A 16424-nucleotide genomic window follows, 5' to 3' on the forward strand; every position below is an offset into this window, starting at 1 on the left:
CTGGGACAATTTACTTTCCGATACTATATCGTCATCGGAGGTCTACTGGACCCCTACTTGCAATTTACTAGAGCTTGGACTCTTTATATCTGAGGCCTGCACATTACATACAAAGCCTTGGTTTTCTTAGTTTCTCTCTTCCGTCTGGGAAGAGAGATCCTCAGATGCCGTTAGCCTGTGTGGGTTCAACCCCATTGGTGTTTTTTGACCCCTCTTCACCTATGATTTTCAGGCGCACTATACCGAACTTGGAATCACCCCGGTTCCTATTGCCATTTTGTACCTGTAGCCAATTGTTCAGCTGGATGGTAAGATCCATGAGATCTTCATAGGTAGTGGGTAGATACACTGCCTTGGCCAATACATCCTTAAGTACACTTTGCCTTCCCTGGTAAAACAAAGAGGCCTTCTTCTCTAATAGCCAATCTGTTTCCACAACCAAGCAGTTAAATGTCATGAGATATGGAAATAAGTCTTGGGAACCCCGTCTCAATGTGATCAATTCACAGTCTAGCGAGAGGCGGCGCATTTTCCGATCACACAATTTTCGCATCCCGCCACAAAATGCTGGGAAATTGTAGGGCAATGGGTCGTCCCCTTCAATCAGTGGGATGGACCAGCTAGTCATGTTATTACCTAGATAGGACAATACAAAAGCGGCTTTGGTTTGGCCATCTGGGAAAGCTGCTGGTCTGCATAAAAGTGAAGCCTGCACTGGTGGTTGAATGTACCAAACTTCATGGCATCTTCATAGAACCGTTCAGGAGTAACTAATGGAATCTGCAGGGTATGGATTACCTGGATAGGGGATAGAACTACAGGACCCTGAGGAGGTGAAAGAAACACTGTTCCCTGAGCAGTCCCACCACCCCCACCCCCACCCCCATTGAGGCGTTCACTTGTGATTGGAGTGGCTCCTGATGCAACTATAGGAGGTGGTAATGGCCAGGGTTTTAAATGTACACCTCCCCCCGTTTTACTGCTATCTAGTTTTCCCTTACGGTACAACCCAGCTACTTCTCGACACACAGACACAAACTCTTTCCATATCTCCTAGCTTTCTGCTCATGAGGTCTGCACTTTTTGTAAACTAGTAATGGTTTCCAGCTCCGTTGTGAGGATTCGATTAGTATCTACAGAGTGGTCTAGGCAGTCTGTCAGCTACCAAAGCGCACACAAGCTTGCACTAACCTGATAAATTTGGTTCCAGTGGGAGCAATGTTGAAGACACTCCGATAACCCCAAATACCTTCTCCAGGGAGAACAGATACACTTCTCACCGAGAAGCACGCCAAAGGGAATGGGGATTGGGATAAAACATTAAAGACAACCTACAGTTTGTTGTGGCTCTCCCTCGCGTGTCGTTTCCCGGATTCTTCTCTGGGTATGTCGGAATTAGTCTGAGGCTTGAAGTGGGTTGAGTCTCACTCACATATAGAAAGAAGGGTTTAATTATCAATATGTTCAGAACCCTCTTCCACTCTCTCTCTCACGCTCACACTCTGATAGGTTTTATGCACGCCTTCCCTCACTGTTCAGGCAAGGCTTCATATTGTCAATGCACAGGATAGGAATGCGGCAAAGCATTGCATCAAGGTTCCTGAGAACTTATGTCCATAGAGGCCAGGCTCTCACATGAGCCTTTATAATGTTCTGTATTAATGTTCTGTGTCTCATGCTGTTAATGCCTTGGTTAGATTGTATTCGTATCTCAAGGGGTTAAAATGCTCATATGCCAGCAGGCAGCAAAGTAAGTCATGCATGTTGTTTATCAAGGTTAGGCAAGCGCCCGTTAGCTAAGGCCTTATGATGCACTGACTTAACTCAATGCGTGTATCGGTGTTCCGTTCGGCAATAAAAGTAGACGTTGCAGGCTGGAGTGGGATGCTGCGGGCTGGATCACAGTGTCACTTGGCAGACGGGTGTCTCTGATGCGACTGCTTGTGAGGCGGGCGGGCCAGCCGATTGGGCTCAGAGTGCAATGACCGGCCTCTTTGTTACCTATTGAGTTGTACACTGCACCAGCTTCCTTATGTCAGTCCACTCCGCCCCTTTAATCAGTTTCTCAGAGTCCTCGTTGTGATGTACACTGCACCAGCAGTGAGTGCTGTCTGACCAAGAGAGCGCTCTGGATTGGGTGACTTGGTCCTTGGTATAGCGCTCTGTAGCTTATATCTGCGTGACAATTGGTGAGCCTCTGAAAGATACTAATATCCCAGCGGTACCACTTCCTACAGGGTTAGCCCCCAACCCCAATGACTGGCATCTGTAGTCAAGATGACTCGGACTGGAGGAGGTAGAGGGACTCCCATCTGCACATGTTCTTAGTTTACCCACCACTGTAAGTCTTGAACAATGGCTGCTGTTACTGGAACCATGACTTTGGAGTCCAGGTCCTCCAGTGCCCATTGAAACAGCAGATGACAGACATATGGTTTCAGGTTATATCGTAACTCGGAAGTACAGCTGTGCGGCTGCCATTAGACTGTACATTTTCAACCAGGGCCTAGATTAGGTGGATAGATGATTTGTATTTAACAGAAATTGAACTGAAATGAAATTCTCCATGCCTCCGGAAGAAACATATCACCTGTCAGTTCTGAAAAGGGTTCTGAAGAAAAGTAATTCTTGAACCAGAAGAGGTAGGGAGGTAGCTACATTATGCAACAAAACTCAGTTCCTTCAGAGAACCAAAGACACTCTTGACCTCGAACTTGGCCAGGGAAATAAAGGAGCAGAGATTAACCAGTCATCATAATAAAGTACAATCTAAAAACATTCTAATTTAAGAGAAGCAACCACTGGAGCCAGTACCTTAGTTAAGGATCTTGAACCTGAGTTAAGACCAAACAGCAGGGATTGATCTAGTAATGCTGCACTCCCATAACGAGATATAGAAAATACTGGCTCTCTTGATGTATTGGAACATAAAATTATGCATCCTGGGGTTCCAAATTCAGAAGAAAGTTTCACTTGGACAGAAGAAGAATTATTGAATGTAGTGTGAACCTCTTGTATCTCCAGGATAGTGGAAAGCTCCCATCTGGTTGTGTTGACAGAAAGAGACTTGAATAAACACCCTGATATCTTTGACTAGGAGGTACCAGAATAAATGACCTACTTCAAAGAAGACAGTTTACACCCTGGGGAAGTGCTTGTAATTGAATATTTGAATGAGGGAGTCTAGTAAGACGAAATAGAAGTTTAATAGGAGTACAGCTGCATTCTATGAAATAGACATCTCCAATGATGACAGATTCTCTTTGTCACGATTTAGAGGACTCCAGACCGGATAAGGATGACAAGGGATGTGACGAGGTAGGCTCGGAGTCAGGGTAAAGAAGATAACCAGCAAGTCATTTCAACATTATGTGGTACTTTTGACTTCTTTACTTTGTAAGAGTTGTGTATATCTACACGTTACTAAAAAAAAGAACAGACTAATTCAAGTCATTTTCGTAATGGCATTAAAAGTACTATTTATATAATATCCATCATAAATCTATCCAGACTGATAGGGAGCCACATCTGGGTGTTTTCATCACACATCTGCAAGTGTGATTGATGCTGTATTATAACCTGTGCAAAACGTAGCAGGTGAACAATAGCTAGTGTGTGATGTATGTTGCAAGATGTATTCATGCACTTACTATTTGTACGAGAGAAGGTGCCAGTAGTTCTTCAGATGTGAAATGGTAAAATACGTTTTGAGCAACATCACTTTGCTTGGTAACAAACATAAATGAATGAGTAATTTTGTGTTGTATAATATTTTTCTGTTCTAGCATTGAGGTAAACTACCTGAACAACTCAATTCTACGTAGTGACAGCTTTTGTTTTTTAGTCTCAGAAATAGTTTCAAAAATATAAAGTGTGATAAGAACTGATCAAAAACATTTCCTAATCAAAACTCTTCATTGATTTTATTTAATTTTAGAACCCAAACCTCAAAACCTCTAATGACACAGATGAGCTGCTGCTGGGTATGGCCTCCCAAATCGCTGAGAGAGAGGACAATATTGTGGTGGAGGATTTAAGAGGTAATGTATCTTCTCCAGCTCTCTTTCCAAAACATTCAAGAACCTTTATTGAATGGCTTTGGGACTTGGAGTGAAAATTATAGCCACCCTAGGCCTGAGTTTGCTGAAGTAAGTTGGATTATACATGACCACAGAAAGTCATCATTTTATTTAGCAAAAGAAGTAAAATTGTAAGCTTCAATACATTTTATAGTACTATAAAATTAAAATGGATTTTCTGAAAAAGAGAAGCAAATGCCACATTCATGCAGTCTTTCCCTTAAAAGATGTAGTTTTGTGCATATGGTGAGCTTTTGCTTCCAAACCCTTCAGATTCAGTAAAATAATTCAAAATTAACTTTCTTTGTTAATAATTGCTGAACATGATGCAAACCTGCACTGCATTCAAGCATGTCTTCTACCACTGCTGACACCTTTCAAGTATAGGAAACTTACTGCAAATCATTCAACCCCTAAGTATTTAATCGCCTTTAAATAAGCATAAAAGAGCACACGAAATTAGAGTTGCGACCACTCAGTACGTAAAGAAGTAGGTATAAATTAGGTAGTGGAACTGGTAGTACAATAGTTGAACAACAACAAGTACTTATTAATACTAAAAAATAAAGAGCTAAACCCATAAAAAGTTGGAAAGTCCACAAAACCAGTCATTCTAAAGCCCATAAGCAGCGATTTGTTCAAATTTGGGCCCTAAGTTACCAGACCCTTAAGAAACTTTTTGCAGCTAGATTTCATCAAGAATATTGGATTGTAGCAGTTGTTTCAAAAACAATAATTCCAAATGCAGGACTGTGAGTAGTAACATTTGAGCCCTCAAACTCATAGTTTAAATCTTCACAAGACAAATTAGTGCACATATGCAGTATTTTTGTACATATTTGTTTATAGGTGGTTGCTCACTCTCAGAAGCAATTCATATATAATAGTGAGCAAAGGCAGACAGGTAACGTTTTTGTGAAAAAGACAATAAAAGAGGAGTGAACACTGAGGACATTTCAGCTAGTCGTTTCATTGTATCTGATGAATTTATGGATTTTCTTGTAATTTCATTCAATAGTTGTAATTGCTACAGGAGAACACACAGATCCCTCGTACACAAAATCAGTGATCCCTTATGGATTATAAATGGTAATGTAGTATAAATATTATTTCAATACAAAACAGCATTTTAGAAAGTAAATCAGTTACTTATGATTTTTGGATATTTTGTATGTGGATGTTCGCTCTATCATCTTCAAAAGGCACGTCCTATTTATTATTATATGAATTATTTGCTAACCTTGCCAAATGAACACTTTTAATAAAGCTTTATTACAAGCACAGAGTAGGCTTAGTGCTGAATATGTTGTGTGTACTTTGAAGTTTCTTTCTCCTGGTTGCTGTCTCATTGGTTCCAGGATTATTAAAAGATTGTTATATTTTCATGTGCCTTCTACAGACTACTGGTATGGATCTATAAAGTATTCTCGTATGGACTACGTGGCAAGTAGAGTCCAGAGAGGACGTGACTTTGGACTACCCACCTATAATCGTGCACGGGAATTTCTTGGACTGAAACCTTTAAATAATTTCAAAGAATTCAACACATCAGTGGCAGAGGTTAGACGAACAAAAATAATCGGTCACTGCCATCAATAGATCATTATTGCTTGAAAAGATCATCTCTATATGAATTTGTCAAAATGTTGTTCCTGGTTTGGCCTATGTTTTGGTTTTGAATTCTTAGTGGTGCATGGTTAATGAATGGGTTTGAGGGTGCTCATCAGGCGCGCAACGCCCATTGAGCTTAAAGGGCTTCAGCCCTTCCCAACGCCTCCCCCCCTCGTGTGTGTCGACTTGGCTGAGACAGATTCCCGGGGACACCCACAGCCACACCGAGTACTTCTCAGGTCTTTAAAAAAACATTTACTTGATAACAAGGCTTTGTTGTTTTTTCAGCCCTTCCTAGAGCCCCTGCATCTCCACTCTGCATATTGCTGGAATAATCAGCCCCTCCTCCCCCGAAATATTTAGTAGCCCCCCATGAAATGTGCCTCTAGTTGCACCTCTGCTGCTCATGTATACGGGGTTCACAAGGACTCACATTTTGATATACTTTTAAGAAATAGATTCTGATGATCAGTCAAGGTCTTTGAGATCCACATTGTTTGTAGGTGATTAGTACTAAGGTACACAAGCTTTCCCAATATATTGGTCACTTCGCTCAAGCTTTCTACCATAGCTCACCGTTGCTATCTTAAGGGCAAAGTTTTAATCAGTTAGCCTAGCGAATTTTTAAACAAACTTTTATATCCCAGAACATGTTTTATTTCTCCCAAACATTTATTTTACTACTCAATAATTTTCTCTATCCCATGTTCTAGCCCCATTAGTGTAGTGAAGAAGTGTATTAGCTCAACATCCAGCCCGATCTAGCCATATTTGCTCCTATACGTCTCATCAGTGGGTCAAATTTGATATTGTAATTTAGTACATATTTATAGGAATGTAATTCTTCCCCAACTAATCTTATTTGCCATTGCAATCATGGGACGGGGGGAGGGGTACACCATTTTTGTGTAGATAAATTATGAACTTGATCGGTAACCTAATATAGTTATTTCAACTATTTTTGGAAAGTACCCAATTAGGGAACTCCACAGTGAAAAAAATATCATCAGTGGACAGCAATATTTTAATCTTCTAAACCTAATAGTTAAAGGCTTCTAGGCAAAGTTAAGGTAGATTTATGAATAGCAGTTTGTAGAACATTAGTTAAACTTTTGTAGTAAAGTACTATAAAATGTAATGTGTGAAAAGGCCACTGTAGATCGAGACCCACATAGATATCTTATCTCTGCTTTGGTAAGATATTCTGATCTCCGGTATCATACTACCAATGACAACTAAGTAATCTCTCACCTGCCTTCCTCTGAAATACATTCAACTAGCTAAGGGAGAAGGGAAGCCTACTTTGTTTCCCATCCAATTCTTAAATCTATTCTAAGGCGCCCATTGTGGTTACTGCATCCTTTTTGAAATTATCTAATGTATGGATCCATCCTAAGATTATCCCAGCAACCAAACCAATTCAGTCGCTTCTCTACGCTTTATATCTTTACATCCATCACTATCACACTTTCCTTTTGTTTTTAAACCATACTCACCTACACCAGAAACATTAATTCTAGCCTGTGGTTAGCTGAGTGCCTAGAGGTAATAATCAATTTCTCCTTGTAAATTAAACACTTATTGGACTCCGACGACAGGCTGTAGATGGCGATCTGACCACCGACGGACCATCAGTCCAAACGCCATACTCTGATACAGGCAGTCGAGCCCTAAGCTATTGGAAAGCAATCTGCGCGGGCTCCATCAGGATCATAGATCCTGATGGGCGGCTGTTGGAGCAGTGTCCCTGAATGGCGTTGCTGCCGAGGCAGGCAGCACCATTGGGATTAAAATATCCCTTTCTGATAGCCTTTTCATGGCAGGACACCTTCATAAAAAAGTTGTCAGAAATGAAAATGGGAGGCCCCAAACAAAAGCCCACTACCATCGTAGGCCACTGAAAGGTGCCCCTGAGGAAACGTAGTGCCTCCACTCACCTTTGCGCACTGTGTGCCATGCACAACGTGGTGCATGACACACAGTGCACAGTCATACAAGAGATGCTGCACTGTGGAGGCATGTGCTGTGGCCCTTTTCCATGGCTGCAGCATGTCCCTGCTGTGGTACCAATGCCTTTCCGACTTTCAGCCCATCGTTCAAAATCGGAATATAGCGGTCGGACTGCTGCATGCTCGTCATGTGGTTTCCTGACTGCCACTATGGTGGCTGGCGGTCCGACCACCCGGCATCGGAATGATGCTCTAAATCTGTGTCTCTGACACTACTTCCGGTTTCCTCTGTGATTCAAACTGACACCTATGCCATTAGGGAATTTTATTCAGCAATGTTTCCTCTTTTAAAACTGAGTGATTCTGCACAAATAGATGTGGGCTAACTATGCCTAGAAGTGGTTTGTAGAAATCTGATGCAAAGTCCTCACTCTTTAGAGGTTTATCTATTTTTCAAACCTTTCAATGTTTTTTGAAATTTTTTGCTTTGTGATTAATCCATCTAACTACATTTGATTTCATGCCTCTGAGGAAATAATCAAATTCTATTTGCAAAATCTCTCCTTCTGGCTTGTACAGTCTTTGATAATAACTGGCAAAGCTTAGTGATTTTCTTAATGGTAGTCACAAGCCTTTGGAGACAGTACCTTTTATTGCATGACTTCCATTCTTGTATTTCCTCTGTTATATCAGATTCCCTTGTAATCCATTGCCAACCCCTCCATTTTTAAAGAGTATGTAGTCTTACCTTTGTGCAGCAACTGCCCCATCTTAAAGGAACTTCAGTTTGTTTTTGTCTTTAAGATTTGTTGGATCTCCTCCCCCTTAATCTGTGGTCCCCACTATATTCCCTAGCTGTACAATTTTATCTTGAAGTTTAATTTGAGTTTTAAGCAATCCACTACACAGTGTTCTCACAGCATGCCTCTTGGACGAGTCCCCCTATGAAGTGTCATCCCAAAACTATTTGCTTCCACCACTCCTGTTTTTCTGAATTCGTTTTTGTTGTGCATTTTGACACTGCGAACAAGTTATACAGTGATTATGTTCTCTCCTTAGGACATGGTAAAATTGGCTTACACAAGATTGGAACCTTTAATTTAATTATAAGACCCTAGCATGTAATGCTACATGTACCCAGGACCTATAAATTAAATACTACTAGTGGGCCTACAGCACTCATTGACCACCCACTATGGTAGCCCTTCAAAACATGCCTTATCTCTGCCATTGCAGCTTGTATGGCACTTTTAAAATGCAATTCCGACCTAGCAAAATTAACCTTTTGTAAGGCCTAAACCTTCCTTTCCTTTGGTATTTTTCTTGTGCTGTGTTTTCACTTGATTATTGTTTGTGTGCTGCATTTATATGTTGCCTTTAAATTAAGCCTGACTGCTTTTGTGCCAAGACACCAGGGGCCTTATTTATGAAGGCCTTGCGCCGCCGGTGCGTCACTTTTTCCCATTTTAAAAGTGGCGCACCGGCGGTGCAAGGCCTTCATAAATAAGGCCCCAGGGGATTAAGTCCAGGTTAATTTAGTGACTTTTTGTGCTTCATCCTGACAAGGATTGTGGTTGTTGCCTGAGTTAGGCATCCACTTCCCTCAACCAATAACCCGATTTCATACAATGGCCTTACATGACCCTTATCTTTTTCCAATCGAGTCTCTCCTCCACCCTACTCTTTGAATTACTAGAATACTGCCTTCTTTGGGGACTGGAGTTATGTCTTATCTAAGTGAATGAAGTAATTCAGCTTCCTTTGCCTTCACTGTTGCTACTCCAATTCACGTTGAATGTAGTACTTCTACTTGCAAATGATTCAGTATGCCTGCAGCTAGAATTCTCAAGTTAATACGTCTTCATACAATTCTTATTGTGCTAAACCTGAAACTGTTTAAGTCATTTGTTGAGGAATAGGAACTTACTTTAGGGTTCAAAACCCTCTAAACATCCACTATTTCCCAATAACACTGGCAAGCCTGTTTCCAGCCTGTTTCTACATATTTGTTTTTCAGTGGTTATAATTGTCTGTGACTGTGATTCAGATCTTGGACATGCATATAATGTTTTTCAAAGGTTAGTTTTATCTGTGATTCATTGTCCATGGACAAGCATATTAGTCATGTCCGTAGATACTACCAACCATATCAGGAAGCAACGCTCCTATGAATCCTCCTTTTTGGGTTCTTAGATTGAAGTTAATGTCCATTTTAATACATTACCCTATGCAGACATAGCTACCTATCTAGCAAATGTTTTTTTAAACTCCCCTTTCAGTCAAAAAATAATTATTTTGGTAACCATCATTGTTACATGTCTATGTTTCGTCTAGAAAGGACTGGAATGCAGTTGTTCTACCTACTCCCTGTGAAGCCTAACGTGCTCCTCATCGGATAGGTACCAGACCTCCTTTTGCATATGCAGGAAAGTGAAAACTTCCTTCCTTTTAAACCAGTCTTTCAGACCATTGGCATTTCGAGACATCACTGGGGAACATTAGGTAGTAGTAATTATCCCTATTTCTGCTGCTTCCAATGAATCAGCATGGTTCCTTAATACTGCTGAATGCGCAACCGCCTAGGAACTACACACACTTCCCAGTTCCTGTCTCCTCCACCCTTGCTTTTTTATGTGAACATTACTAGTTTTACCTTTGAAACTTTCGTCCTCACTCCCACCACCTCTTTTCCAATACCCATCCTCACCCACCTCCCTCTTTCGTCACTCTTCTACCACAATGCACCCCTCACAACAGACCATGTTTATGTGCCAATACCCTTAGAGCCTAGTTTTAAATATTCTCTATTTTGAAATATTGCTACAACCTCACAACTGTAGTCGGTAGAATTTAGCTAACATATTCGTAGCAACATGGGTGCTCATCTTGCTAGCTCGCTATTACTCTGTTAAATAATTTCAATTTGGATAAGTAGGTCCACTGAAGTTTACACATTTCAAGGTTCTGCGGAAGGGATTTGGCTACAACTCCATCTGATTATTAGTGGACTCTCAATGTATGCCTGAGTGCTGGTGCCCTTAAAACTTGGCCATGTACCCTAGCTGCTCCCAAATAATCGCTTGTTCAATATTTCTCTAGTCTTACATCATATTTTACTTTATTAGCTATCCATGTTGTTTACAGAAATTATCGGAACTCTATGGCAAAGACATATCAAAGCTGGAATTTCTACCAGGAGCGATGGCGGAGAGTGATGGAAACCCTGGGGAGGTCTTTAGCAGTATCATTCTGGACCAGTTAGAGCATCTCCGGGATGGGGACAGGTTTTGGTTTGAAAATGAAAGGAACGGGTAAGTGCTTTCTTTCCTTTTAGTGTCAGTTAAGAGCAGAGTATGTATTTCCTCTGAAAAGGCGGCCCTTGTATTTATGCTATCAAGTGGGATACTTCTAGTGTCCATTGTTGTAGCATCAGTCATCCTTGCTGTGCTTTATATGCATCACTACCCTAGTAAGCATCACAGAATTATTATGCAAGTCACCAAAGGCACCAGTGTTGAAACACATCCCAGGACTTAGCTTTTAGCAAACACCACTGTATGTTAAATACACACTAAAAGAACAAATGTGTGACTTCTCCAGTAAACTAAAGAAGCCAAATGTTTACGGGACTGATTCATAACAAAAGGGTGTTTTTTACTCCTAGACGTTTACTCATAGGTTTGGGATAAATTCAAACAAGATTCTCTGACTACAAACTGGGAAGCTCAGGAGTCGCAATTACTCAGGAGTAGCCTTGGAATGTTTTCATGAATTCCAATTTGCTCTCAAAAAAATGCATTATTTTATGTATGAATGTAACAGGTGTGCATTTATGCTTGCATACATTCTTCTCAATATTGTAACTGCACTTTACAAGATTTCTTTTTTTTTTCTCCAAAATATATTCTGTAAAGAAAAACTACTTCCTTACATCTTAAGCAAATTTGTGCTGCTATCTGAATTTAAATGTAAATTTTCTTTTGAGCAATATGGGCTGGGAAGGTTCCTTCCAAACGGGTGTTCACTATCTAACAAAAAACGAAGATGTTTTGAAATGCTTAAGTTAATCTCAGCCAGCAGTAATTACTCTGGGTCAAAGTCCAGGTTATCATGTTTTTGCTCATGGTGTTACTACGGCGAGAGATCAACCTAAAGTAAATCAGCCTTGTCCCTGATCCAATAGGACCTGTCTAGGATTCATCATCAGGTCACGTCCCACCTTCTTTGCAAAGCATCCCTTTCCTGGAATGCCCACTGCCCACCTCTGTGAGAGGAGCTAACAGATAATACTGTACCAAACTGGTGTAATATGTGTCAATAAATTGCTTGGTAGGTGTAAATTCATATTCTGTGAATTTACATTTGTCAAGCAAATCGTTTGTGCACCTCATTCTGACCTATGTCCAAAAATAGTTTTGTGAATCTTGCACTATGTAATCACCTTGCATTATGAGGTTTGTAGTGGTTTTATTATTGAGAGCTCAGCTGGCATGAAAAAGATTTTCCCAACTACCATGTGCGAACCTTCCAGTGTTAAGCAGTCAGGTACTGACTAACAAAGCTTTCTCTGGGTAAGATGCAACTTTGGGATCAAAACATGATGCAGGTGTAAAATACACAGGTTTTACATCAAGGTTAGACGAGCATATCCAAACGCCACGTGTTTTAAAGTGCTCCTAGTTTGAATGACGCATGCAATTACAGATAGTATGTAAGACTGAATAGGAAAAATCTCAAAGTGTTAAACCTAGAGAAGAAAAGAATGCTAGTGTGTTGCAAAGCACATCTAGTGAAATGTAAGATCACAGAGTCTTCGTTTTTAGCGTATTCACTGCTGTTCATAAAAGCACTGGGAAGACTTCCCAGAGCACAAAAGCTGCACTCGATCAAACATGGCATAAGAAGAGCAAATACAATGCAAAAGTGCAGCATTTATTCCCACAACTATCCCAGTAGTGCAAGGCAGTTAAAAAGTGGTGATTTTACTGGATGGATATTGATTTTAGAAGAAAAGAAAATCCAAATTGGAAAACATAAGGGTTTCCTGCTTAATGTATGTGTTGCATAAATAGGTAAAGGGTGTTTTGAACATTACATATGATTAGATAAAGAATTTGGGTGTGAGCATATATATGAGTCCCATACATATAGGTACACACATTACTGGTAACATATACTAATGCAAACATAAATGTGTGTAAATTCTCAAAGTCAGAGCTCATCCTCATGTGTGGGTGCAACTTACACATTAGTCTGTTATTTGTGTATCAACTCATTAGGTTTTTTTGCTTCAAAACACTTTATACAATAGATAAGGACAAGAGATTGTTTTGAATAATAAAATGGGCAAAAACATTCTAGCAATACATGTTCCGTTTAGTTTGGGAATGCGTACCCTTGTACCGTTACCACGCAACCAGAAAGTCTGTCATTTCTTCTGTCTGCACTTCCTTCTTTTCCCTTTACACTGAGACCTCACTTCAAGCTACAAGTTTATTTTTGAGGTTGTCTGATGTTTTATCCTTTCCACCCTTTTCTTTAGATTGTTTAGCCCTGGTGAAATTCAACAGATTCGAGCCACAACTCTTCATGATGTCCTGGTCACTGTGACTTCTTTTAGCTCTGCTAATATCCAGTCAAATGTCTTTCAGTGGAAAACAGGTAAGAGATCAGTGGGTAGCCCTTAGTGGCATGATACCCGAGTTCAGAGTATGTTAGCAAGGTGATATGTGAGATACTGATGTGGGTCTCAAGTAACAGGTGCCTATTCATAAACCGCATTTTGTAGTACGTTACTACAATAGTGCTACTAATGTAATGCACCTCTCTTACCTACTATGTTTGGAGATCCCCGCACATGTACACTTACATTTTAGTAATAAATGTGGGAGGGACAAGGGGAAACGGCAATTCAGGGCAATACTTACTGCTTAATTGGAGATAAAGGGGGATTCACGAGGGGTGTAAGGAAGGGCATTTACCCACCTACAAAAGAGTAAGCCCATTGCTATTCACAAACTTCTATAGCTATTACAGCTAAAAAGGTTCCAAAATAATCATAATTGTTCTCCAGCTGGGGTAAGTACAGGATGACTAATGTCCAACCACTTGTACTATAACACCCTCCCATGGAAGGTAATGGAGGTAGAGAATTATTTAAACTATTTAATTATATAAAATACATTTTATTGAAATATATGGACACAACAAACTAATATTTTATTTTTAAACCTTATTTTAAATATAAAATTAATGTAACAAGTATTTTTACAAAACATAAAATACTTTCAATTAAATATATACACCACTTTTTATAACTTTGAAAGAAAAAATGAAAAATATACATCGTTTTACTTTAGATAGTATTTTTTTTTTTACTTTAAACTTCATTTACATTTAGGGCCTGATTTAGTTGTCTGTGAGTAGGTTACACCACATATCCAGACTGACAAAATATACATCGCATAAGATACAATGGGATCTATATTTCGGCGGCCATGACAGAGTAAACTCTCTGCTGACATCTAAATCAGGCCCTTAATATATTAGAAATAATTGATTTTTACATTTAAAATAAATTAAGTTAATATTGCTGCAACTTTTTTAGATTGTTCTACACTTAAAAAATATATATATATATATATCTGTATATATATATATAGTTGTTGCAAATATACCAACTGAATGCAATGCCTCATGGGTTTGAGCATGACCCTAACTGTGTGTGAAATAGTAGATGAGAGCAAAAACTCTCTTTCAGGACCGTATTTGGAGTGACCCTCAATTTCTGTTATTTGTCTGCCCTGAAATTGCTGTGAGCGGGGCAAAATTTACAAAACGTATTATTCCGACAAGGCGAGTAACTTTTGTTACCAGCCCTGTCAGAATTATTGGGCTACTCATAAAAAGGGTCTTAAAGTTTCAAATTCAAAGAAATGTAATGGAAAAGAAAGTGTGGAACCATCGAGAAAAAGAGAAAAACTACAGACAAGAAGTCACAGACCATGATGAATGCATGGTCCAAAATGTATATTGTTGTGCAAAGTGCCTCTAAGAAAGTAGCGATCATAGTAAAATGGAAAGGTAGCCTTGTAGAATCCTCTCTAGAGGATTCACACCAGGCCATTCTAGCAAGTAAATCTGGATCCCCATTTGACCCCTGTCCGCCTATGGTTTTACAGGCGTTGGTTGAGGAGGTAAATCCAACCATCAACAGCATTATCAATTCATCATTGGCTACAGCAGAAATTCCATGCAAATGGAAGCTTGCAGCGGTTATGCCACTTCAGAAAAAGGCTCTACCGGACCCAACCACTCTTTCCAACCTGCGTCCTATTTCCCTTCTCCCCGTGGTGTTTAAGTTGACGGAAAAATTTGTTAATAACCAACTTACGAATTTTCTTGAGGAGAATAACATCCTGCACACCAACCAATCAGGGTTTAGATCTAAACATTCTACTGAATCTGCCCTTCTGTTTACGGCAGAGACCCTGCGAATGGCTATGGACCAAGGGAAGAAGGCCGTCTTGATTTTACTCGATCTATCGGCGGCCTTCGATACGTTCTCACACACAATCTTGGTCGACCGTTTATGTAACGCAGGTATAGGAGGAGTGGCATTGGCATGGATTAGAAAATTCCTCAACCAAAGACGTCAAGTCACGGCCCTCAAAACTTGTTTTCCCCCAAACAATGGTGGCCCGAGGATGCTGAAACCCCTCCCAACACTATCTTTTCTGATCGTAACCTGGGCATCAAGTTTGATGACCAAATGTCATTTAAGCAGCAAGCGGTAGGCGTGGCTAGCACGTGCTTCCATATCATTAGATCGCTTAGGAAGTTTTTTGACCTTCTTCCACAATCAGCAAGGAAAACAGTGGCAGTTGAATTGATAACATCTAGACTGGACTACTGCAACAGCCTATATGCAGGAACTAACAAAGCAGTGCTCCACAGGCTGCAGTTAGTCCAGCATGCTACTGCCCGTTTAGTACTTCGCTGGCCTAGAAAGTCATCTGCCTCGGCCGCACTCAAGACTCTCGACTGGTTACCAATACACAAGCGTGTTTTATTTAAGGTCCTTGTTATCACCTTTAGAGCCTTTCAGCTACAAGGACCCAGGTACTTGTCTAATGGCTTTAAACGTTATCAGCCAGCACGTTGCCTGAGGTCCGCTAATCAAAAGCTATTGGTAACCCCCAGATTTAGATTGGTCACTAAAGGTGGGAAATCTCTTTTTGTCCTAGGTTCCAGGGCTTGGAATAAACTGCCACCCCAGCTTCGGCTTATGTCTAAGGAGAGCCACTCTAGGAAATCCCTAAAGAAATGGATTTTCTCCCTCACTGACGCTGCCTGTAGGGCACTAGTGTAAAGTGTGTAGTGTGTTCTGAGTTGCTTCCAGTCCACCAACCTATTCCAGCTGGGTTGGTCTTTAGCGCCAATATGCTCCATGGAGTGGTAGTAGCGCTATATAAATGTGACTTTACATTACATTACATTACATTACATTACATTGTACAGTGTTGAAATGAGGACTGCAAATTAGGATAAGTGTTAATTTGCAGAAAGATGTGTGGCGCCCTCAACATAAATCCATTCAAACTTTGTGAGACTATCCGGGAATTATCACAATGGTACAGATGTCTAGAAGATCCTGGATTTGGCAAGGTGGGCAATGTGCCATTATGGCTTCTGGACCTGTATATTGAAACCGAGGAATAATTTCATGTTGTGAATAGAGTGAAGATCTCAACTGTGCCCTTTAAGCTAACCTCACAGCAAAATT

General features: G+C 40.3%; 1 protein-coding gene across 1 annotated transcript in view; it reads left to right on the forward strand.

Annotated features, from left to right (window-relative positions):
* LOC144826534 (dual oxidase 2-like) overlaps positions 1-16424 on the forward strand; it is a 193696-nt gene that overhangs the window by 100114 nt on the left and 77158 nt on the right. The window contains exons 11-14 of the mRNA XM_078684965.1: positions 3938-4040; positions 5479-5639; positions 10784-10950; positions 13182-13300. Coding sequence (XP_078541091.1) covers positions 3938-4040; positions 5479-5639; positions 10784-10950; positions 13182-13300 — 550 coding nt within the window. The remainder of the gene's footprint in view (positions 1-3937; positions 4041-5478; positions 5640-10783; positions 10951-13181; positions 13301-16424) is intronic.

This window comes from Lissotriton helveticus, chromosome 3_2, assembly GCF_964261635.1.
Source record: "Lissotriton helveticus chromosome 3_2, aLisHel1.1, whole genome shotgun sequence".
NCBI lineage: Eukaryota > Metazoa > Chordata > Amphibia > Caudata > Salamandridae > Lissotriton > Lissotriton helveticus.